At 32.9% G+C, this 27,011-nt stretch overlaps 1 protein-coding gene across 2 annotated transcripts in view; it reads right to left on the bottom strand.

Moving 5' to 3' along the window:
• The window catches only part of LOC105144851 (nephrin), a 275,992-nt gene that overhangs the window by 131,432 nt on the left and 117,549 nt on the right, over positions 1-27,011 (bottom strand). For both annotated transcript variants that reach the window (XM_087415783.1, XM_011054062.2), the window contains one exon: positions 3,717-3,827. In XM_087415783.1, coding sequence (XP_087271909.1) covers positions 3,717-3,827 — 111 coding nt within the window. The remainder of the gene's footprint in view (positions 1-3,716; positions 3,828-27,011) is intronic.

Below are 27,011 nucleotides of genomic sequence, written 5' to 3'. Positions count from 1 at the left end.
ATTGCTTAAGTTTCTTACATAATTACTTTTGATAATCCGACGAAATTATTTTCAGATCTGTATTTAATAAAATTTTTAGATATTTTAAAACTGTTCTTTCTGTTGTAACGGTTTACTTTTTTATAAATTATGTTACCACATCGCCCCGCGATTGCAGAAGCCTAATAAGTATTTCAGCAGCCAATGTTGAAGCGCGCGATTAATTATTTATCCGCCGTTTTGAAATTCAATGATATCGAAGCGAGAGCGAAGAGCAATATACGTTTGCCGACGTGATGCGGTAGCCAGTTCGCGTAGGGAATTCTCGGGAAATGAAACTTAGTTCGAAACAATCCGTAATCCCGCGATGGAACTGTGCGAGAGGACGGACGACGTCGAGGCAGGTCGAGGCTCGTGTTAAACTGGAAATAGTGGCTCGGCAATGTCGACGGGAAGATTGGCACGAATCCAACGGATTCATCGCGCCCGGCAGGGGCGACGAAGTCAACTATACGTTAATCTTCTGCCAACGTGCTTTTCATTGTCTACTTGCCTCCTTTTCAGCCTTCGGATCCGGCTTGATCGTCGGCTTCGTCGGCTTCATCGACTGTTTCGTATTTTTATCGAGAGAACTATCATTTTCATTGTCTAACAACAAATTCACAATATAATATAAAATCTAATCATAAAAGGTTACGATTTATTTTTTCATGTCGTAAAATGGATAATTTTGACACGAAATCGGGATAACTTTGACCCAAAATTATTAATACCCACTCTCTTGTATTATAAAATTCTTTTGAATGGAATCTAAAGAGTGAAAATTGAGCTAATCTTGAGAAAGAGTGGCTCATAATACTATTATAATACTATCATAATACATTATCATAATACATTTAGAATGAGATTCATCCTGTTTTACTCTTTAATATTTTGTGTTTACAAGTGATATAAGTAATAATTAAATAATTTATCAGATGCTTTTGAAAATACGTTCGTAGATAAAGATGCTGTGTATTGTTGGAGAAGCTAGGTGCTCGCGTATAAATTCCTGAATCGAATTTGGCGACTTTTCAAGAAGTTGATTACACAACAACGCGGCGAACTGCGAGTTCACTTCCGCCTCCTCTTCTCCTTCTTGATTTTTCTTGGATACCAAACTTCTCATCTCTTCCTACATTTACCATTTCCGTAAGACGTTAATACAGAAAGAAATAAAAAGTATTCTTACTTCGTCATCTACAGATTTTTATCGAGAAGGCGAAAAGTAAAATATGATGCTTTCACATTTTCACGTGATATATTTTCAGTATACCGGAATTTAATCTGTGAGCTTTCGCACTAAAAGTTATCATTTTGAAATCTTTATAAAGTAGTTGTTCTGTCAAAAAATAAATACTTTTAGAACAAAACTACTGCGCATTGATGACAACCAACACCGGTTCAGAACTCAAAACTATTTTCTACCCAGAATTTAAAAGAAATTTCTAAATATAAGTACAATCCTGAAAGTACAATCAACGTAAATAAAAAGTTATTTCTAAAGTTTCTTTTATACGGACTCAATCCTGACAGGGTTAAAGACATAGTCACCACGGGTAAAGGTTTCGGGCGCGATCGCGATAATTTATTTCCGACGACGACGGAAGCGAGCGCACGATTTCTGGCGAGTGCATCGGAACGGTGGCAGTTACGGGGATCGAAATTGGCGTAAGTCCAGAATGGATTCGGCCGCCGCGCGACAAGTCGTTTCAGCATCATTTTGGTGCCTACCAGGAAAAAGCGACTCTTTTAAGTTCTCCTCTGCTCTTCCCGGCCTCGCGGCCCATCTCCTGCTGCCGCACCAACTCGCGGCGTTTTCCTCGAGTGCGTTGTGTAGAGGACTCTAAATGGAATTGGCCTCGCGCCAGTGAATACGGTTCTTCGACAAAATGGGATTTTTCGGTACGCACGACGTACATTTGCGCCTCTCGTCGTTCTCTCGAGCAATTCCCGCGCAGTGATCGTTTGTCCGCGAATTCACGGAGGCAATGCAAATCGGAATCTGACTCTGAACACTTTTTGATCGGTATAAGTTATGTTCAGTCATGCAAAGCTGACATAATACGCTTTTTTTAATTATATGTAATTGAAGAGCATAAATTGATTATTATGTATCTTCCTTTTCCTTGGAATCTCAAATTATGTGTACAGTGTACCAGAGTGTACACGATAAATCTCTAATACTTTGGAATTATGCGAAATAAAAAAAAACACATGTATTTATTTTCTAAAGAATAATTAAAGTTTTTTACTTTAAAAATTACCAATCTGTTATACATGAGGATTTTTAGTATAGGTAATGGATTTTGAGCCGTTATTTCACGTAGTGAAATGCATCAAGTGCATTACAGCATCTCATTAGTTATGTGTCAATGACGATGACAATTTAATCGCATAAAATATTCACGTTTGGTGAGACAAACTACGACAAGGAAAAGTTACAGCTAACATTTGGCGATTGTAAGTTTCTAAGAGGGAACATGATTATCGGATCATTTTTCTTTAATGAACCGACATTGAGCGCTCTGGATAATTATCTGGACATGTTAAAACTGTTTATCTTTTCGTAAATTGCACACCTGCATCCCAATAACGTATTTTAATAAGACAAAGCTTCTCATTAGAGCTTACACGCCAAATATTGTACGTACCACTTTTTCAGGTACACTGAGAAAAAAGTTAGTTTTTCACTGGCAGAACTAATGCACACTCAGTTCATATTAAAGCCGTTGTATGCAAATCGACGTAAAGATGTACGTTGAATAAAAATATAGAAACGAATTAAACCACAAAATCCTCGATATATTTTTATTGTGGTAAAAATATATATTATTTGATAAAATATACATTGGGTAGTTTATTAATTGACATATCATTCAGATACTTTTACATTCAGATTATTGTATACAATAGCTTTAATGTGCACCGAGTGCGCACCAGAGTTCTGTCAATGAAAAACGCAATTAACTTGACAAAATGCATTTAGAATTCGTAGTAATTTTTTAGTTGAAGTATTTAGTATTTAGGTCAAATACACGTGAGTTATGTCAACAAACTCACGTGTAATTTAAAACATGGTATTTGTTTGAATTTTAACAAATATTTACTTGACAGTGTCGCATTTAGTCGAATCAACTAATATTTTTTTTCAATCAACAACTTTTTTCCTCAGCGTAGTTTATTCCACTAAGGTGCCAAGCGTCATTTTACGCAATAGAATTATGACCGCCATATCAATATAACTAATGATATGCTGCAGTGCATTTAACGTGAAATAGAATTTCGGTTCAATAATCCTTCGTACTATTAAAGGTGTTCATGTAAAAATATAGTGACTTTTTGTAGAAAAACTTTTTTAGTAATTTTTTAGAATAAAAATATCCAGAGATATGTATCTTTGTTCGTTTCTATTTTTCATAATTTCAAAATATCAGATATTCATCGTGTATATACCCTGTACTCTAGATAATTTATATGTAGCTACAAAGCTTTGTGATAAGCTTCTCAAGTATAATAAAACCGAGTGCATACCTTATTGTAAATTTAAAACTTCTAGTTTTGATGTTGCAAAATTATAATATGAATGTTTATGATTAAAATTAAACATTAATATGCAAATGCTTCTTTCGAACCATTCATAAAGCAACTATTAAAAGTGTACATAAAGTTATGTTAACATTAAGGTTGACATTTACCTCCATGCACCTCGCAGACCAGGAACAGGTCAGCTCCCTCCGGGTAAGCCTCGAGGAGTTTACTCATGTCTCGTCTCTTCGCATCATAGATTATCGGCTTCGTCGGTGGCACTGTAAACAGAAAAACCGACATGTGAACGATATGCATATTTTCCAGTTTGATAGCTGAGGTTGTCGTAAACGTGGCTTAAAGAAATCTTTAAAGAGAATAACTTTATTTACGAGAACGATTAATACGAGAATTAAACACACAACCGTTTTTAATATTTATTACATATGAATATTATATAAAATATACATGTCATATATAAAATATAATACATTTAAAATAAAAAAAAATTCCACCTAGAGATATTCAACAAATTCTATATAAATTCGAATCCTGAAGTAACATTTTTTGCAATAAGTTCTTTATGGTATTTTAAAATACTATCCTAGTAATAATTTACTGGCGGATACTTTGGTTAAACATTAGAGATTTATCGAACCAATATTTGGTCCATATTGTGCCAATAATTCTGTTATTAAGGTAGCAGTATTATTATCGACCAAATCGATGTTTAATTTAATTAATTAGAGATTATTATTTCAATTTGTGATAGTAATCGGCACGTAGTTTATATTGAAAGATGTATTTCAAATTTATATGAAATTATTCTTAACATTTACATGAATTATTCTTAGGTATTAATATTCAGCCTCGGCTGTATTTAACGCTTTTTTACGAAATGCAAGACTTTAATGTGAATTAAAAACTTCAAGTTTTGACGTTGCAAAATTATAATTTAAAACGCTTATGATTAAAATTAAGCGTTAACCTCAACTATAGTTATAAAAACTACATTTAAATTCTGAAACATCCTTTGAAGTATAGAATGCAAGTAAACCTCAGCCTTACGACGTATTTGATTTATTCATTTAATAGTCTATTTTAATAGTCTTATTTACCTTTTTAATGTTTAAAAAAATAAATATTTATATACAATGTGTTTTTTAATTTCGTAAAGGAAAATATATTATACTACGCGATATGAAATTATATGATATAGAAAGGAAAAGTCGCCATACAGTTTTTTATTTGGAATATTTTTTAATAAAATGCCATATTTTCAAAATATTCGCCTATTAAGCTTAAAATGAATCACTTTTATAGACATCAGTTTTAATTAATTATGAATATAATATTGTACTTTTGCATGAGAGGCTTCGCCTCCTTACCTTAACCTTGGCCAACTATAATAAGCGGAATAAAGTCGATGACGAGAAAGGAAAAAAAGGGAGGAAATGAAGCAGCAACAATAGCAGTAGCTTTTATACTTGACTGACGCGGCATCGCCAAGCACTCTTTTTCCCTTTCATTGCCAGTCCGATGCATCCGCGATACAACAGAGGTAAATGCAAACAAGTCAACGAGAGTCTCATCCCAATATGTCGCCCGGATGTCGTATGGGAATTGCCTTCGGTTATTGACGACGTCGACGACGACGATGCCGATCGACGGTACACGCTCCATTCGTTCGTGCTTCCTCTTCCCCTTCCGGGAAGGTGCAGCTAGCACGGAAAAAGATCGCGTTCGCGAAGACGGGCTTTCGTAGTAGGGAAAACTCGATAAACGATCTCGATAAGACTCGTCTTCGACGCATGGCGAAATATTCTGATTCGGTTTACTCGCTTCGCGGTGACACGTGCAACCGCCCTCGCGCGATCTTGATCGTAGCACTATGTGACTGCAAGTTACGCAGAGATTGACATCGTATATATATATATATATATATAACCTCGAGGCGATCGCGCAAAATCGAGGCTTCGTGAGGATCTTTATGTAGATAGCTCGAATCATACTGCACTTTATTCTCGAGCGAGGTATGGTGCCACCATGTTGCTGGCGTGACTTGTTTGTTCATATCGTCGACGATCATCGAGCTGTATCCGAAGTACGTGGCGATATTTTCAAAACATGTTCTATGAGCGCAAACGAAAGTTAATATTGTTAACCTACGTTCAAAGCTATATGGCGCAAGGTAAAATAAAATATGTAATGAATAATATGAATACATGAATTTGAGTCTCTATAGCAGCACATGAATATATATATATATATATATATATATATATATATATATATATATATATATTGCCAAGATTGCCTTTCATTAGGGACAGATGTTTGTTTACTTTTAATTTAGAACGTATGGATTTTACCCTTTAATCACTATACATATATCGTTTTATTACAGATTAAGGAATATAATAAAATGTACATATTTTTATAAAATGTATATATCTTTATAAAAAAAATTATAAGCAATAAAATAAACAAAAATTTCGAAAAAAATCATTTTGAAAAAATCAGATGGTGTACTGAGTAATACCGAGAGTTAAATGTGAAAGAAAAATTGTTAATTACATTTCTATTTTTCTAAGTTAAATTTTAGTTTCTACAACACATGAGAAAAAGAGTCTGATTGCATTAATTGGAATTCTATTTGAAAATGGATAAATTAAAATTTTCAAGTTGAATCTATTAAATTCTAGTTGAGATAACCTATTAAATTGATCTATTAAATTCTAGTTGAGATAACCAGAATTCTCATTGATACGATCATCTTCTGATTTTTAACCAGGAATTTTTCTTAGTATCTGCAGTTTTCTAATAGTTAAATTTAACAAAAAGAAAGGTACATCGCAGAACATATGAGCAATTAAGATCAATTCGATTCTAATAGATTATTAGTCGTATAGAAAATATCGCCCCATCACGATGAGATTAGCGATGCGGAAAGAACTCAATAATCGTTATCCGAATAATTGCCGTTTCCGATACGCGATACGATCGTTGTCGACTAAAGTCGATATGCTGAAGAGCAGAAACTTCGCCGGAAGTGGGAAGAAGTGTTCCGTTCCCACGGGATTCCGTAGACGGACGTCGTAATCTCGACAGAGATTACATGAGGGTGGCGCAAGACGACGCTTTAGTGACGCTAATACCCAGCATTCACGGCCTTTTATAGAGGCGTTTATCCGTCGGAAAGATATCCCATCCTCTCCCAAAGCGCGAATTTTTCCCGTCTTCGAATCCGTCGACTATTGTTACGTTGACAATTGACTCGCTCGCGAAAGAAAAAGCTATAAGATGTGTTCAATGTTCCAACGAGTATTGCGTGCGTCTAATATATAACGAATCCTTTTATTACTGCCATGAAATTTTATAGAGGAATACCTGTGAACATTACCATATCTGCAATCCTTACTACGATTCGTTTATCTACACTAAAAAAAATGTTTTTTTTGTTCTACAAGAACTAAAATTCTACTTTTACAACAAACATTCTTGATTAAACAGTACTAAATAAAACTATAATTTTATGCGATCTAAATTTTTTAATTAGTAAACAAATATTTACAAAGCAGAAAAATAGAAATAATTAAATTTATTTATTTTATAAACTAAAATGCTTTAAATAACAATTTTTGATGAAAGTACTAAATTTTTTTCGTAGTTTGTTACAGGGATTTCTGTCGAGATATCTAATGTTGTAAAAAATTATTAAAATTGGTTTCATTACCGTGAAAGTAAAATAATTTTCGAGCGTATAATTATAAATTTATAATTTAATAGAGCATAATGCATAAAAAGCTTTTTAATGTTAGTAGTTTTAACTTTTTATTATAACATTCTACTATTATAAAAATTTTATAAAATCAGTTAAATATGTTGATGTATTATATTTTATATAATTTTTTAATATAACTTACTGTAAAATATATTTAATCTAAAATTGGTTAAGTATAATATATAGTAAGTATTATAATTTTTATGTCAACTACTATAGCGATTAATATTGGATTGTATTTTATATATTTCACATATAATGTTTCGGTCGGTATTATACATAAAACCGTATTAGTGCTAATTAGTAATAACTTCACGTTAGCTTCCCACGGTTAATTACAGAATAAATCGCCATCATAGGGGCTAATCTCATGAATATTCAAACGATCGTTAGTAGGATAACATCATTACATATATTATTATCTAAAATTCTAAAACATATACATATATATATATATATACATATACATACATATATATAAAACTAACATAATAGACTGATATAAGTCCAAAACCCTACCGAAATTATTGACAAAGTGAAAGTAGCAATACGTGCTGCATGAAGAGCTTTACTCCACGTTTGTGGCACCCCGGTGAGAATTGCTCATTAATCTTCCTGCACGCGATTCACCCTCCGGTCCGAGTTTTACATATTTATTACCGTCTACGTGTGGTCATGGAACGGCTGTTTTGGTATTCGACCCGTTACGTTGTTGAGTTCGCGCGGCATCGAAACCCCGCTAAAATCCGTCCAAAGTCATACAAAGTGTTCCTACAAAGCTAGCTCGGGTAGCGTAGCCCGGGACGATTTCTATGTCTTTTTCTCTCTTTCTCTTGTCCTTCTCGCCTCATAACTCACGCGGGTATGATTTGCGGTATTCACGTGTCTTTCTCGAGAGGAAGAGGGATGGGCTAACCATCGTGTGGCTCACGTAGGTGGGTAAGCCGACGGTTCACACCCGCGAATCCCGTTCGACGTTTGCCTCAGAATTTCGCGAAGTAGAACAGTAAAGTGAGACGGCGGTAACATATGCGGACCTCGGTATCGCTCATGGAAACTTTTACTGAAATTCTCTACTGTGCAGAGAACCAACGGAATACGCCGCTGTCTTGTCCGTACGACCGGTTATAAATGGGAGACACGAGTTGGTGCACCTGAAAAGTCGGCGCTTGCTAGCTTCTTTCTAAGAATCGTGTTTCGCTGTGTTGCTTCTCTTTTTCTTTCTTTCTTTTATGGGCCACTGCAAACACGGTCGAGCATTGCGCCGAATGTCTACCGTGATTTTCCGGAACACCATTCACAGAACAAGAATGTTAGAAAGTATCAGAGTGTCAGTCCTGTCGCTCAGTTAGCCAACTATGAACATTTATTTTTATTCAACTAAAGTATTCTACATCATGTGTCAAACTAAATTCTTTCGTGAAAATAAATCAAATCCAATTTAAACAAAATAAAACATAATCCCCAGTTTTTTTCAACAAATTGTTACTATATACTTAATATCTATTCAAGATTGCTACAAATTCTTCATCTTAAAATTTTTCTAATTTCCAGACAAAATTTCATGATTTTCTCTGATTCCTTTCAATAATATTTGAAATTTTTTTGTATAAATTTCATCCTGGTTTGCAAACCATAAAATATTTTATTGCGACAACAATTTAACATAACATTGTAAATTACTATTAATTTTACTGATATTACTCTCGCATTTATTAGGTGTTGGAATTAATTCGTAGCGTTTTTAATGAAAGAATGTTATTTATTTCACATGAGCATTAAAAAATACATTAATGAAAGTACTTCCCATCACTTGTAAAACGCTACGAATTAATTCCAACACCTAATAATTGTTAAGTTGATAGTATTCCAAAACTGTGTAGATCCAAAACTGTGTAGATGTAATGTATACGCATATTAAACTTCTTTAAAGCCAAGAATTTTTATTTTCCAGAAAATTTTGCGAAATTCCTTGACTTTTATCTGATTTCCCTGATTTCCAGTTTTATGAAAATCTTGCTATTGGAAATATGATTCCAAAAGGCATTTGACAATCAACAGGCCGCTGTTTCATGTTAGAAACTCGAAAGACTGGTCAAAGAATCAAGAAGAATTTATCTGGCGGGCGCACAAATCTGCCGCGTCTGTAATACGAGGGTCAGCATCAGGAAACGAGATGGGGATCGATGAGCGAGCTTCCGGCCCACGGGACTGAAAATCTCACTGGACGCGCGCGGCGTGCGTTTCCAACGACAACGTGTAAACCGTTCGGTCGGCAACACAATGGCGAGCCGGAGGTCCGACGGAGCGAGGAAAATATATTGCTAATAGGGTTTGCAACACGGCCCGTTAGTCGAGAGTAATGCCTTACCACGGGGTGGCACACGTTAAGCTCGTTTAACGAACCATCCTCCCCCCCCCCTCTCTCTCTCTCTCTCACTACCCTCACCTTTCGCCTTTTTTACCCTTCTACCCTCCCGCGTTCGTGCTTCGTGGACGTCGATTAGATTTATGGACTTCCATCGTGTGTCACGCGTTCGCCCTCTCGTCGCCGTGCTCTCGTTCGTCGAGGGATTTCATCTTGCAGCCGCGATAACCGCACGTGACCGTTTCGAGTCTCTCGATTAGAGAGGTATTCTTCTTCGCAAATCGAATAGAACGGATTGCCCGTTGCTCTCATGCGACTTTAGTGAGTTATTACTTTTTGATGCACTTTGAGAGCAAAGTAATCGTGAAAAAGTTATATGTAATTTTATCAGAAACGTTATTTTAAAAATAATTCTCATTATTATTTATGTTATCTTTACAATTTTTATATTTATCTATTATTGTATTAGGTGTTGGAATTAATTCGTAGCGTTTTACAAGTGATGGGAAGTACTTTCATTAATGTATTTTTTAATGCTCGTGTGAAATAAATAACATTCTTTCATTAAAAAACGCTACGAATTAATTCCAACACCTAATATAAATTATCGCGTATAATTATTAAGCAAAAATGTAAATAAATAATGCAGATTGTTATATCACTTGTAAAAATATAATATGCAAAGTATTCTGTTAAGATGAATTAAGATTCTCTCTCTCTCTCTCTCTCTCTCTCTCTCTCTCTCGCATGAATATGCGCAGGCGTGCATACAGATCATAAAACTCTATAGAAGTGGATTCTACGGAGCACCTTGAATCCTGTCACGTTCGATAGATGTCCAGGTGACTCTCCGAAGTGATAACGTCCTGCTCTATTCCTTATTTCGTCGACTATATATGTCATCCTGATGGCGAGGATGTTTGATCCTGCATATATGTTACGTGCAGCATTGAATGCACAACGTGTGAAGCTATATCCAATATATCTTGCGGACTACATTTTCCTTACCACACAGATTCCATAAAGAAACTGAGAAAATTGTCTGGGATATGAGTAACGGAAATGATTAAAATTTAAATTCCATTAACCAATAGCTTTCCCATTTAAAACATTGTTAAATTTATGTCAAATTCCAATTTGAGTTATTTTTAAATTATAAAATTACAAGTACCTATAAGAACAAACAACATAGAATATTTCAAATTACTTTTAATCATTTCTCACTGCTTTTATTCAATGTAATGTTAATTTAATTAAAACAATGAAGTTATTTAATTTAACTCAAGAAATATAATTTGATTTAAAAATTTATTATTTCCACGCTACGGAAATGACATACTTGGATATGGCTATACTCAATTTAATTCGATTGCTTATATTAACTTTTATAAAAATGAACATATTTATTAAAATTGAATTAGATTTTTTTTTCCAATCGAAACGTCAGACTTTAAGAAACATAATGGTATCAAATAAGTATATGTATCTTTATTAATAAAAAAGTTATAAGCAACGAAAGAAGCATTGGAAAAACAGTGGAAAAAGAAAACTGGGTATGCCACACCCAGAGTGATTTTTAAGGATTAATTCTGTTTGCTTTGAAACTAAATAATTCGACTACAGAAATAGGTTGATTTGATGTGTTGTTCTTTCAACTTTTTTGTATTAAAATAACACATTTTGAAATTTGAAAGTTACATATGACAAAATGTTAATTTAGCTTAAAAAACTGGTTTAAATTTGAACTGCTTTTAACAGCGACAGTTTTTGCTCCAAGTTCTGTACTGTTACGTAAACGAGTTTAGAGATATTGATTTACAAGATTTTTATTTTTTGATATGCTTATATCGAGTTACTCTTTGCACAGAGTAATAATTTAATTAATAAAAATTCAACCGTTATTTTAAAATAGTTTATATAATATTCAGATATAAATTTTCTATGTTATATCATATTACAGTTCACTCAATATTTCAATAGTGAAATAAAATTAAATAAATTAGAAGCAAGAATGAGAGAAAAAGAGACACAGAAAGAATATCTCTGTAGTCTAAAATCTAAACTAGTCTACTGTTGTAATTAATATATAAATCATTTAAATATTTTTATTTAGAGACACTTGTTCATTCTTGATGTTCTAAATTTGTAAACTACTACTCTTGTGAACTCTGATGAACCTTTATGAAAAGGCCACTTTCTCCAGCATATTCATGCAGAATCTAGGTAACGCGAGACGTGCTTGATCCGAGACACCTCGTATACAACGCTACGTGCGTTCATAACAGGTGAGTGTGCGTTTATATGTACATGTGTTAGATGCACGTATTATACATATATGCAACTCGGAGATGCACCTATCTTCCTACCCACGAGCTGGATGCACCATTTGCGGGATATTCTCCGACGCTATCGACGCAGGACGTGCTCGGGCGTGCACCTTTCTGCCGTTACCTCTTTATGAGCACGCCCACTATGGATTCAAAGGCGCCGTTCATCCCCTACGAGCTGCAAGACTAGCCAGCGCGTGCCGTAACAGTCCATGACAATTATTATAACTCAGCCGTCAGTATATTATTTTTCCTTTTTCTTCCTTTCGTTTGACGTCGCTTGTCCGTGTCGACAGCTACGATTAGCTCAATTCTGGCTAAATGAGGACATTCAGTCTTTTTTTCGTTGCTCAAGCTCATGGAATGAGCCACGTACACCAACATTTTGAATATTTTGTATTTTGTACAGGAAAATATTTCTAGACGATTATAAATCAAAATGTTTCATGAATTAGAAAATTGTTTTAAAAACGTCGGTTTAAATTTTAAATATGTACAGCATTAAAGATTAAATTAAGAAAAATAACAGTTCCAATACATTAATAAACATTATATTAAAATTTTTGATGAGTCAAACCCCAAGACTATAAAAAAAAATAATAAATTTTTGTTCATCAATTAATTAAAAATAAATTCATTTTTTAATTTGAGATTTTATTATTATAATTGATGATTGTAATAAGATATATTTCACTAAAAATTGAAAGAGAGAAATTATATTCGCTGGCTTTCGTTGGTACAGGAATCCAGAACAAATTTGAAAAGTATGATTTGTCGCTTCTGTGAATGCGACAGAAATGCACAATGTAACACGTGGTCCGATAGAGACTATGGCGAAAAAGTAATGTAACATCGCGCGTGTATTAGTGCATTACTAACGGTATTATCCTGGGAAAATTATTGCCAGAGCGAGGTAATACCTGCCATATTTCAGGCATTACGAATATTGCAATATGGCTACCGTATTTTAAGAGCGATAGTTTTATCGCTCGACGTTATGATACCCGGTCCGCCGCGTCTATCCTTTTTTTACGCTATTCGATGCGCATCGATTAAATATTGCAAGCATGAACGACGAGCAACAGCCTAACGGAGAGACATTTTCCGGCATCAAATGCTACAAATTTATTTCTTTAAAACTACTTAACACATTTAATTGGGCAGATTATAAAAGCATCGTTAACGATAATTTTTTGAATAAATCGCAAATTCCATTTAAATCTGATAATTACGACACGAATATTAAATAAAATTCTTGGTACTTCATTATATTTCGTACTAATGGATTATTATTACATAAATTTAAAGATCGTTATATAGATACGAAAAATTATAATTTTTTTTTATTCAACCGATGTTTTACATTTTATCTTAAAAAAAAATATATAATTTTCGATAAAATTTATAAGATATTTCGCGAGACAAGAGATCAATATTTCTTGTTCAGAATATTTCGTGACCACTCAATCACTGAATTTTTCTAACAAGACATTCTAACGAGACTACATGTATAACTTCGACATTATTTTCATATCACAACAGAAGGGAGTGTCAAGGAATCATTTATCATTACGTAGCACAACGGTTGTAAGATATTCGTTTGAGGCAACCCGCTCACGATCGATAAGATACTTTCGTAGATATTTATGACATGAGTAGAGTACTTTACGTCCCATTTTACAAGCAAGAAACATTCGTATTGCAAGCGAATCAACTTGTGTTTAGTAATGAACTTATGACATATTTGCGGATATATGAACTTTTAAAATAAATAATTATTACTTGCACATAATATTTTTTTGTGCGTATGTATCATGTAATTTACACTCGATAATTGTAAGCAATTTTTTTTCTTAGGAGGGATAAAAAATAAATATTAAAATTAAAATTTTTCTCGCGTCTTTTTATTGCATATTCCACAAACGTAATTGTAAAAAGAAAAAGGAGAAAAAGAAGAAAAAATATTATAATAATAAAATGCATGCATTTTCAAGAATACAGAAACATTCGTGGTACCGCTGAATGTGATTGTCCGCTCGAAGGGCGGAAAATATCTGAGCGATTCAGACTTATTGAATTCTTGCAGCGGGTTGCATTCTCTTATACGCGTATAGGTGCACACGATGCTGGCGCGAATACTATTCGTGTATTCTCTGAATTATGGACCGTCGAGCACGCCCGCCCTCCCCCTCTCTCTCTCTCTCTCTGACTCCCGTACACACACATTCACACAATATGATAGTAATGGTCCGCGTCCACAGCCACCGTGCGGTTGACGGGCTGCGTGACCTGAGTATCGGACTAAGGCTATGTAACGATTACCGTTAAAAATTTAGAAAAATTCCTACGACGCCGTCACGGTTGCCGCAGAGCCAATGGTATTTTCATGCAGGCGCACCAGCAACGGCAATATCCCTGTTCCGTCGTATTTTCAACCCGCACACGTACTCGTTTTGTGTGAGCGTGTCTGCCTCTCTGGCTACCGCACCGATCTCGCGTGAAAAATCTCGCAGCTCGTTGAGAACCGTCGATATGGGGAAACGATCGGATATTTCTTTCGCAATGCAAACGAATCCAACTGTGGTATTTGCAAACCAGTATTTGAGGGAAGAAAAGAAAGATTTATTAAAGATATTGGTCTCATTTTTAGTACAATAAGTTGTTTCTGCATGGAAGGATTATTGTTCAAATTTCTACATATAGAAAGAACGATTTTGTTAAAGTATCTAAAAATTAAGTCAAATACAAATCTGAAAATAATTGTTGGACTATCTATCTAATTACTATAATTAATGGATTAGCAAAATAATAAGTATCAATGTGCTCCTCGTCCTGATGAAATGAACGGTAAGATTCAGGAAACACCAATAAACTCTTTGATATCTTTGAAGTAAATACCTTACTCTGGGAATCTCAAAAATATATATACATATAATTACGTATAAGAATCTCAAGCGTGATAAGCAATGCTGCAAAAAGTTTTGACATTCTAGCAGAGAATGGAAGAGTTTCTATACCCTTATTTTTATCGTTACTTTTTACAATATAATAGCAATTTTATAATGACATTGCAATTTTTTATGATTATAATTAACGAAACGCTGAGGTAGCGCTAAAGTTAAGAAAGTCACTTTGAAAAGTAACTTGACACCATTATGCGTCATTTATTTAAAAAAGTAATAAATAATTTGTAACGCATCGCCAAGTTACTTTTTCTGTTACAAGTAACAAATAAAAGTAATTAGTTACAAATAAAAAGGTACTTTTTTCAGTAATAAGTGACTAACTCGTTACAAGTAACAGTGTAAGTAACAGTTGACTTTTTCAACTCTGGTGTTATTACCGTCATAAAAATTTTGCAACATCATTGTCAAATTATTATTATAACAAAGTAACGACAGAAAGTAACGAAGTTATAAATAATGCGTACTTTCATACCCTGCATTCTACCTAACCAGTTTGAATAACCTATATAATTATTTTAATGGCCTTACAAAATTATTTTCATATCTGTAGCTAGCTAAATTTTTAGATACCTCATTAAAACTCTCTGTGTAATAACTGTATAAGAAACTGCGTAAGGTAGAATTGCGTAAGGTAATGTCTAAGATAAATTGTAGTCCGAACAGAAAATTGGATACGTTTTATGAAAATCTAACACTTCATCTACAAGGATCTGCAGTAAGATAAATTAGAGAAATTGTTTCGCCGAATTTCATTCGCTGAAGTTCGAGAGCGTGGCGATGCTCGGAACGAGAAACAATATTTCTTGCGACGATAGAATTCCAACAGCGCTTCTCATTATTTATTAACGGACAACGGGAGTATGCTACAGCTTGATATTTTTATCACGGAAGCGTTTCATAAAGCACGCGCCGTCGTAGTTCACCGGCGACGGAATTAAAGCCCGCTCTCGTCGCAAATTGATGCAACCCCGAAACGCGCACGCCGACAATGCGGGACATTGTTGCACGAAGCCGCGTATCCTATAGGATTTACCGACGAGATCCCTGTTTAATAAAAGCGCGTCTGATACTTCCCTCGTCCTTATTTATAAACGTTATTAAAACATTCTCGCAAATCTCGTCAGATAGAAAACAATTGGCTAACATACGGATGCATGTGTGTATGTGTTTAATATGCATTCTTGTGTTTTCTCCATCTTTCTATAATCATCCCTCTATACGCCATAAATTTTTCCGCTTTTTCATTTATCGAAGTCATAAAAAGAGATTTACATTGAATATTTATTAACTAACGTAATAATAAAGAATCGGCTTTTCTTCACTATTCGTTCCTTCGCATCCATTCGAGATCCACAAGCCTGTTTATTTCTAGAAGTGGCCACTTATCCAGCCACTTGATCTTTCTCACCGAGAGTTAAGAAGACCACCGCTTTCTATCCCGGCGTCGTAAATTCTTCTCGATCTGAAGGAACTCTCCATCACGGAGAGGGGAAAGATTCTTCTGATCCTTACTTCTTCATTGTACAGCCATTAAAATTTTTTGTGTGGTATAAAAACTGCCGATAATACACCATAATTGATGTAATAAGACTTGTGAATAAAAAAAGAACGCAGACAAATTTAAGCAAAATAAAAGATTTAGCAGTTATTAGAAAATATATTATCAGGAAGGTACCTTTAATTACGAAGATATTCAATATTATCTCAATAGAAATAATCAAGTATATAATAGAAGTTATCATCAAATCATTAAGTATGCATGGTTTTACTTAATCTATAGCCGTTAATTTCATCAATATTCATATGAAATGTGCTGCTAATCTAAAGTACCGTATCGTAATTATATTGTCACTCAAACTTCAGTTCAGAGTTTGCGTTCATTACGGATACATACGTGCATAATATACGTATATTGAATGCTTCCAAGTTATTATCGCTTCGTAAACTGATTTCAAGTTATATCATAGCTCAAGTTATAGATAAATAAAAATCTTGAATATATAATGTGTTTTACAATACTATCCTAAGTTGTTTCGTCATAAGATTGTTGATTTTATTATACATAAATGAAATTAACTTGAAATACATTTCACGTATTTGGAAAAGAAACTTTTTCTAGCTGATTTTTATCGACGGATAAAAGAAATAACTGTCGAATGAGAACTTAAATTCTAAATTATTTTTTCGTAAAGTTCAAATAACTAGAAGTTTCCACCAAATTTGTTCGTCAGATGAGTTAATCAAAACCTCGGAATGTCAAATCTAAACCGTATTTCCGATAATTTTAGATTGAATCCATCCTCTCATTATAATACGTAAATAGTATTATTACGATATGCATGTATAATGATAAAAATTGATAAAAAATGTGCATGTTTTATAAAAAATGACAACAATGCTATAATTATTGCTTTATTTAAATTAATAGTCATTTAAATTAATAAAGAAGTAATAAAGATAAAGAGTCTTCTCTTAAGTTAGGAACTATATTAATAAAGTTCTTCGAGCCCTCTTTACTTTCGTTATTTCTTCATTTAAAGGATCAGTTATCAATTATATATTTACTATATTTGAAAAAAAATATATTTTATTTTCTTTGCTACTCAAAAATTATATTTTTAATCAAATTATATAAATAGAAGAACTAATTGCATTAAAGGAGATGGGGAAAAAAGAAAATAAGAGGATTGGAAAAAATTGGATCAAGAAAGAATCTTTCAAAGTAAAAGTAGTCTTAATTAGCGGAAGGTAAAAATTATGATATTCAGTTTGACTGTCTCGCATATATCAGCCATTTATAGATGCACTCGATAACGAAATGTCAAAGAACAAGCATTAATTTCTCAGAGTAACGATTCGAATGAAGTTATTAGTTTCACGATTGCTTGAAAGAGCTTCCTCATCTAACGAGGAGAAGAAAAAGAAGATTGTTAACGATCTCACATCGATAGCTACTCAAAGATAGCTTCCATGTTACTGATAAATATGTATTCGAATCATATCAATATTTTTCGTCATGCGCGTAGTTATTGGAATTGTAGTTATCAAGTATTTTTTTTATCTTAAACGTTACAGACATCGCAATAGCAGTAAATGCTCGCGGAGATAGACATATCTTTCCTATTACCATAATTTTGCGATGGGACCAACGCAAACTTTCGATGCGAATCATCAAATTCGCGCATCAGTGACACATAATGGCAAATAAAACGAACGAATAAACGATAAATCGGCGAGAGATAAGAGTGTGCGTTTCCATTCCCGTCGTTTTCCATCCCGATCAACTTCCCACTCGCAGTTGCGAATTCCTACCACTTGCAACGAGCTCACCAGAAAAAGTTTTCCGGTTTGAATTGCGGTTTTTATTCCGCACGAGCGATTCCGCGATAGCGCTCGTTCGACTTTGAACTGTCGTATTTTCCTTCAGTAATTACTTCAGAAAAATTCGTTCTAAAATGCTGACAAGACACTTCGTGACTTTTGTTCAATCGATGAACCCAATCTCCCGATAATGTCCATCAAATTTCTTTATCAAGTGCCATTTCGTCGAAGAGTTTAATAGCACGTGCAATTTTTTCGTACAAGTCAAAGTCTGTCAATGCGCCGCAAAATTTTCACGTGTAATTTCAGATGTAATCGTTCGTTATTTTCTTTTTCATCAATTGATAATAAAATCAATTTTTATTGAAACAAAAAATTATCATCAATGATAATTTAATTACAGCATGCATTTATTTCCTAATAAAAAATATCTCAAGATACATATATGATCTCAAGATACATATATGATAATAAATATTTATAGTTAATGTAATTGTAAAAGTAAGGATTATGTCATGTCTAAGATCAAAAATAAAAAATTGAAAATAGTGCATTCAATATGACAGACAGAATTAAAAAAAAATAATTTGATTATATCACATAACTCAGTTTTGTAGAATGTTGAATTGCGAAGTAACATTAAGTTTCTGAAGTAACATCTAGTTTCGCTTTATTTGAAGCTCATCAGTACTAAGCAAACAGTTAGTATCGATTTCCAAACTAACTTCCAAACTCTGATTATAGGTATATGAAACTATGACGCTAAATCCTCTTTCATTGGAGACTTATACTACTTCTTTAAAATTCAATATTTTCAGAGTACATTCAAACTCAGTAATATCAAGAATCTCTAAAAACCGAGTTTCATAGCCGAATTAATCTTTTGAAATTTAAATTGTAGAATTCTCTTAAGCCTCTTAGAATTCTTTAAGAAAATCGATTTTCAACGACTCCGAAAATTCTTAGAAAACAAGATCTTTAAGTTTCTAGAAAACGCGTCTTCGAAGGATTAAGAATAAACATTTTTTGTTTCTCTCTTTACGTTAATTTTTTGCCGAAGTTTAAAGATCTTGCTCCTTTTATGATTAAAGTGCGTAAACGACCAGTGCCAGCAATTATAATAAACTATGATCTACATTCACGCACGCTATCAACTGATTGTTGGCGATCAGTTGATTGTTAGTAAATATCGCTGCATATCATGCTTGAAGGATAAAAGTCTCATTTGTTTGACAGAATTAAATAGATTTTTTCTAAATAAATTATCTACCGGATATCTATAATAATTAAGTAAAAATTAATATGTATCTATTAAAAATTGGTTGTTACACGTGCGGCTACGAATTAGTTTCCAATTTAAAAAGTGACGCCACGTTCTAGAGACTTCGTCGCATTTAAAAAAAATTTTTCTTGAAAAGAATTTCATTCCATTCTCCAAAATCTCGATTAATTATTAAGAATAAATGTTTTCATGAAACTGATGATTTGCGAAATATTATATGAATTTGGAATGAATTTGTCCGGAAAGATAAGTTACATTCTCTCAGATATTGTGGCGAATATTCTATGTGCTAGTGGACACATACATAGTCTCATACCTGAATCAACATGAATAGATGTTCCCTGGGTTTACAGTTGTATGGCTACTGTACACACCAGTTGCATGTATGTATATAATACCCACCATGTATGAGATCCCTCACTTCTCTTATTTCACCTCGACTTGAAGATTACTTGAGAAACACGAACGATCAATGTCACGACAGGAAAAATGGACGAAAAGAAATAACTCGACTAAGATCGGCAGCATATAGGATCACGTTTGCTCCCACATCAGCGAAGACGTCCGTAAAACTTCCAATTTCCGCCGTGAGGTGCAAATCGTGAAACATTGTCGTGTTTCTATTTCGATCCAACGAAACGACAACGATTCGATCTAGTCTCCTCGTCGCGCTTCTCGGTATCGCCGATAACGGATCCACGCGCTTTTAATACAATTTTTATAGCCGCCTGAGAAAGATGGTACAGTAGATCGTGACAAGGCGATCAAGAGATGGAAACAGAAGGAGAGAGAGGAATGATCGAGAAAAGAGGACTTGGACCGTAGATCGAATATTCGTGGCACGTTCCGTAATTTATACAGACTTTTATCTCCAGAATGGATTAAGGACGAATGTGGCGATAAAAGATCGATCGTGGGATACGAAAACGATATCCAAAGGACACGAAAATTGCACCTTAAAATATGAAAAAAAAAGGAAAAAAGATTTTATATATATATTCCTATTAAAGTAAAGAAATTATCAAAAAATATAATAAATTTAAATATATTAAATAAATAAATTCTGCTTTTATAATTTCTTTTTCTCTTACACATTCATATAAATAATTAAATTATATCAAAATAAATATTTTGTGTAGCCCTGTCAAAAACTTTCCTCTCTTGCTTTGAACTTGTACTTTTATAATTATAGTGAATGCACAAACGTAACAGCACCCTTTCAACATAATCGTAAGATGCCGACATGCAGTTTTCGCTGAGAGACATTGTTCGCCTACGTTGTGACGCGACGAAAATTATTTCGATATCATGATCGTCGAGGAGAAAGAACACTATCTCGCACAAAATTTATATTCATGAGTACCCGAGTGAGAGAACACGACCACTTTGATACATCTCGTCGACGATCGAAGGTACCAGGTGAATCGTGTGCGTCGGACAAAGGATGCGTATAATGGAGAATCGACGAGCTGACTACAGAGATCCCTCTCTCCGAACGAGAACGCAACGTTGTTTCTGAGTTACCCGAGATTTCCCGTCTCGTTTATGTGTCGTGGAAACTCGAGAAATCGAATTTCCTCTTTTCCCTCGAAGTATCGTCTTCGAGTGCCTTCGTCACTTGCGTTTTTCTCTTCGCACATACGCCGGAATTTCTTAACCTCTGCGATCCCAACGCAATGATGCAGTGTCTCTTGTCTCGCAAAAAGAAAGATGAAACTTATAAGGAAAAATGTTGGATAAAAATAATGAGCCGTGGATTAATTGAAAGCGTCTGGCTGGAAAAATGATTTTGCTAAAATATCTAAAAATTTAGCTAGATGCAGATCCGAAATTAATTTTGTTGGATCATTAAAATAATTATCTATAAGAAAATTCAAACATAACAAACAATGTCGTAAAACATAATTTAACAAAGTTATTTTTATATCTATATTAGCTAATTTTTAAGTATTTCGGTAAAATCGTTTTTTTCTGTGTATGAAAGTATAAGAATCGCGAAAAAAAACTTTTATATACTTTACAAGGGTTGAAACAAAGTTTCATTTCTAAAATGAATGATAAAATAATTTTATCTAAATATAACTATAATTAATTTATCTAAATATTTTATCTAAATATAATTAATAAACATTTAAATAAAATATTTAACGTAATATAAATTACGTTATATATATTATAACTTGCTTTTGTATTTAAAGGCCTTTACTTGCATTTTTTAATCGAAAATATGTATTTCTTTCCCGCATTTTTCCATGACAAATGTTTGAACCAGCGAAACTATTAGCGCCGAATGACTATCGGTTACGGTCTTTTATGGTCATCCGCAAGATCGATGCTGCCAAACTCACCCGTCTTTGTACGAAAATATAAACGCGCGGGTTTACGGTGCGATAAAATTTGCCAGTGGTCGCTGGCCGAAGCAGACTACAGGCCGCGATGATATCGAGTGTGATATCGAGATTTATCGGACAGCCGTTTTCAACGCGAATTGAATCTCGAGCTCTACGGATCTTAAATCTTCGCGTATCGCCTCTACGTTGCTTTTATCCTTTCAATACGAAATTTTAGTTCCTAATTTAGATGCAAATTAGAAAAAAAAGTAACATAATTAGCATTCAGTATTTTTTTTTTTATAAACTTACATAAAAGCTCCTAAAATATAATAAATGTGATCAAATCATGATATTTTCATGTCGGAAGGTTGTTGTTTTTAGCGATAAATATATTTGATAAGAAGTTGGAAATAAGTCGAATCGCGGAATCGGACTTGATGACGTTGATCTGCTGGAAAAGTTTGAATGCCTGAGTTTTTTCTTTTCGATCTCATGCTGGCCAAACAAACTCGGTGAATTTTTTCCTATTATTGCAGTGACCGAAGATTTTATTTCGTCCACGGTAAAGGAGCGACTCTTTATTATGGATTACGGATAGCCTTCCGTCGACAAATCGCAGAATATTTCGGTGAATGGTCTGAACGTAAATCGATTCGCGCAACCGGACGAGATAGAGGAAAACGTTGAATGGTGCAGGATCGCGCGCATTCTCAAGTATCGATCGTATCGATCAGAAGAGGTGGCTGTCTTTCTCCCTCCACTCTCTCTACAACTTCTTCTTTTTCTCACTTCCCAGATTCAATCAGAATCGCCGCCGGCGGTGCTGCGAAGACGGAACTCAGGAGAATCGCATGGAACGATAAATCTCGATATCCCACTCGATATTACTTGGCTTCGACCAGCGACGTCTGACAAATTTTATCGCGCTTGCTAAATCGTTTTCGCTACTATTTTATACGACATACATACAATATTTTGTAAACTTTGCATTATCGAAGAATATATTTTAGGAATATGATATCTTTGATTTTTTAGAAATATATTGTACTTATCCTTCGATTTTTTTCTAAATAAAGATTCAATTGGATGCTATTTTATTCAATTTCTAAATTTTTATCGTTACACAGAAAGCACAGTTTTGCTAAAAATGTTTAAAAATTTACATAGATATGGATCTAAAAAATAATTTTGTTAAATCATCAAATAATTATTTATAATCAAATATGATGAGTAATGTTGTAAAAATTTTTTATATTTTAGTAACCAGCTTGATCATCCTATATATATATATATATATATATATATATATATATATATATATATACACACACACACATACCTAATTATTTAATCAAAATTATTTTCAGATTTGTATCTAGCTTCTTTTAAATACTTCAGCAAAAATTGTTCTATGTAAATATTACATTATTTATAATAATTATAAAAATATTATTTTATAATAATAACGTTTTGAATTTAAATTCTGTTCAAAAACCATTAAATAAAAGATAAGTTTTTTGTTATCTATTTGTAAAAAAAAATATTTTATCTTCAATGATTTAAAAATTATCAATAACTTTAGAATTAACTTATACTTAAGAAATATTCTGTTTAAATTTATTCATTTAATAGTTTGTACAAAGGAAATATAGATGTTGCAAAAAAATCCTATTACGATAATATTCCAAGATCTCAACGAAAAATTCGTCGCAATAAGTCCGCGTATCGAAGCATCGAACTTCGTTTGAAATGTAAATTTAATTCGTTCCGCTTGATTGCTTTGGATCGAATTGTGCATCAACTTGGAATTATTTTTACATACATTACGCCGCTTGCGAAACAAATCGAGAAAATGCGACGGTTATTTTTTTACGGAAATTCTTTAAATCGCTTAGAGATTATTTAAATGCGTGGAAAAATTATAAAATTAGTGAAAATAAAATATATATACATATAGCACGAAATTTCATCGAGAGCATTTCTACATATATACTATTTAATACAACAACAGGATATATCCAATTGATAAATTTACTACTAAACATGCACAAAATGTGTGGCGATAATAAAAAACTAAAATTCGAGATCAAAGGAAAAATCATTTTTTTCTCATTTAAAATTTGTGAATAAAACATATCTAATTAAAACAAACTCTTCACAAGACAAGATTCATAAATTTAAATACAATAAAATTATATTAATAATTATAATAATATTATAATATAAAATGTTAAAAATATTAACAATGAGTTTAAATTAGAAATATTCGGAGAACCAAGAAAGATTGCAAAAACATATTCATATTATATTTGTTTTATATTATATTTTATCTGGTTTTTTCAAGGAGAAATATCATATTCAAATATCCTTTTTTTCTTTTAGCTCACAGAATACAGTAAAAAATATAGCTATTAACATTTCAAATACCTCTCTTGCATAATATATTAGATTTATATTCAAATACGATGGAAAAAAATCGGACGATCAGAGATGGCAGGGACATATTTGGAAGAAAGGTTACACGTGCACCTTACGCGCGAAGTGAATGGTGACATCAACGAAGGGACGCGATGGGGCGAGATATCAGGAGAAAGCACGATCATGTCAATGGAAAGCACAGAGGCGAAAGATATTAGGGTACTCGAGGAACGAGCAAAAGTGCCAGTCGCGTCACCGAGAGACCGTTTACGAGCCCGTAAAATTCGTCACCGCGTTCGTGTCTTGTGCAAAAACTTTCTTGTCATTTTTACGAAGAAATCGTTCGCGCCCAAATTTGCCACTTTTACGTAAAATTGATAATCTATATGAGAAAATATAATAGAAATTTTTTTTATATTTCTTGATATTATCCAATAAGTGGATTAAATAGGTGTTCGAATCACTAATAAAAACAAGAAAACAATTAAAGTCATTATTGTAACAAGGGCTAATCTATAATATGTAGCCGAATATGATATTAATGTGGAAATGGATAAGTGATAGAATCTTATATTTGTCTCAGGTTAGGAACTTTTTGGATATATACAAAATTTGAGAATTTTTGTAGCAAGTTATAAATAAATTATATTTTTTCCATCACGTTAACATTAAAATTCATTTTCTCCGTTTTACAAAATATAGATTAGTTCACTATTGCTGTAAAGTTTCCTGTTAAAGAAATTAGTAGTTCATATCTTAAATTAAAAATGCTTCTATTTTATAATTTAATTATTTTATAATTTAATTATCAGTTTAACACATATATTTTTAGATAGACATAAAGAAGAAACTAATTTTTTACGTTTCAGAAATATAAACATTAAAAGCATTTTTCTTTGTATTCTGGTTTATTGTAATCTGCTCTGCGGGAACTACTATTTTATGATTTAATCGTTAAAAGCGGAATGGATTATAGAACAAAACAGGATCGAATTCGTTATTTAACAAATAAATGATTTACCACTTCACTACGCTCGGAGAATTATCTTTACCGAAGATTTTCTTTTGCTTTACAGCGAAATTGCATTTATCTCTTGTTTGAGCAATAAATCAAGTGTGCGATACGACGACTAATGAGTTTTATCATAAATCATAATACAGGTTGCTCTCGCATTTTAGCTCAAACACTAAATGCCTTATAAAACAACGAGAAAAATACGTTAACCTCAATGTGGATGCATCGATCATTTTTCAACGATTAAAAATTAAAGAGCTTTTATGACTTAAGATTTGATTTACGGATAAAGAAAGACAAAGCAAAGATACTGTTCATTTAACATTAAGTGAATCTTGTTTTAATCAAATTTTAATTTGAGACTTGATTAGAACTTAACAATCACTATTGTACAATTAAGATCAACTCTGCACATTTTGAAATTATAGTTAATATTAGAGTTGCTATCAAAGTTTAATGTTAATGAAAACGTTAACATATGTAAAATTATATTAAATATCCTTGCATTTTACATTTTAATAAAAATTATATATCAAAAATTGTGATAACTTTAAGTGGATAAATAAAGTGGCAATAGCATTCTACCAGATATAATTTTCTTTAACATCTTGTTATGAAAAATTAAAAATATGCACACATTAAGAAAAATATTTGTAAGGAATATATTTATTTCACTAAAATAAATCTTTATTTAAATTAATGAAAATTAATAATTATAAACTTAATAATAAAATTTAATTATAATAAAATTAAATTAATAATAATAAAGTTTAATAAAATAAAATTTAATTCTCCCAGCAAATAAATCATCTATTTCAATTTTTTTACAATAAATGAAATATATTTCACAGAAATGTATATTTCATCATAATCAAATTTTTTCATAATTAATAAATATCAAAGAAAACATCGTAAATAACATTTACTTCACAATATTTTAATATTTTTCTCTCAGTGCAAATGCCCAGAAATTTTGAATTTATTATATTATTTTTACATTCTCCTATCCTACAAAGATATGACTAATGCCAATTTAACCTTACCTCTATTAAAATTTATTATACAATTATACCGTTTGAGTCAATATAGTTAAAATAAAAAGTAAAACATTTTCTTAGAAGAAAGATGTTGTATTAATGAAGTCATCAATATATTAGAGTATATCAATATATAAAGTTTTTAATCAAAATATTAGTTAGAAAATAAGAGAGAGTGAAGTTCTTCTTTATATGAATCAATCTGTGTTCCATGGCAAAATATATCGTCTGTGGCTTGAAGGAAAACTCTTTCCCGCGACAATGCGTTGCTGAAATCGAGTCGATGTCATCGTAGTCGTCGTGTTCGCTCAAAGGTGTCGATACAGCGACTCTACCCCGGCAAAGTTGGTAACCGAAAAGTGTGACAAAGCGAGGAATCTCGTAAAACTCTCAGCAAGACTCGGGGGCCAAGCACGAGCAAGCCGGCGCACTCCGCCGGCGCTGAAGTACGTGTATTCAGATCCTAGGAAAATACCCGGGATATCCCGCAGGGAAAGAACGAGCTGACAACACGTTCTTCGGAATCGAGTTGCTGTCGATCTCGATGCAACTTCAAAGGCGTTTGTCTCTCAAGACGTGTCGTTGTAACATGCACATGCGGAAACGTCCGAGAG

The sequence above is a fragment of the Acromyrmex echinatior genome, chromosome 18, assembly GCF_024713525.1.
Source record: "Acromyrmex echinatior isolate Ae372 chromosome 18, ASM2471352v2, whole genome shotgun sequence".
NCBI lineage: Eukaryota > Metazoa > Arthropoda > Insecta > Hymenoptera > Formicidae > Acromyrmex > Acromyrmex echinatior.
This window is presented reverse-complemented; position numbering and strand designations above follow the sequence as displayed.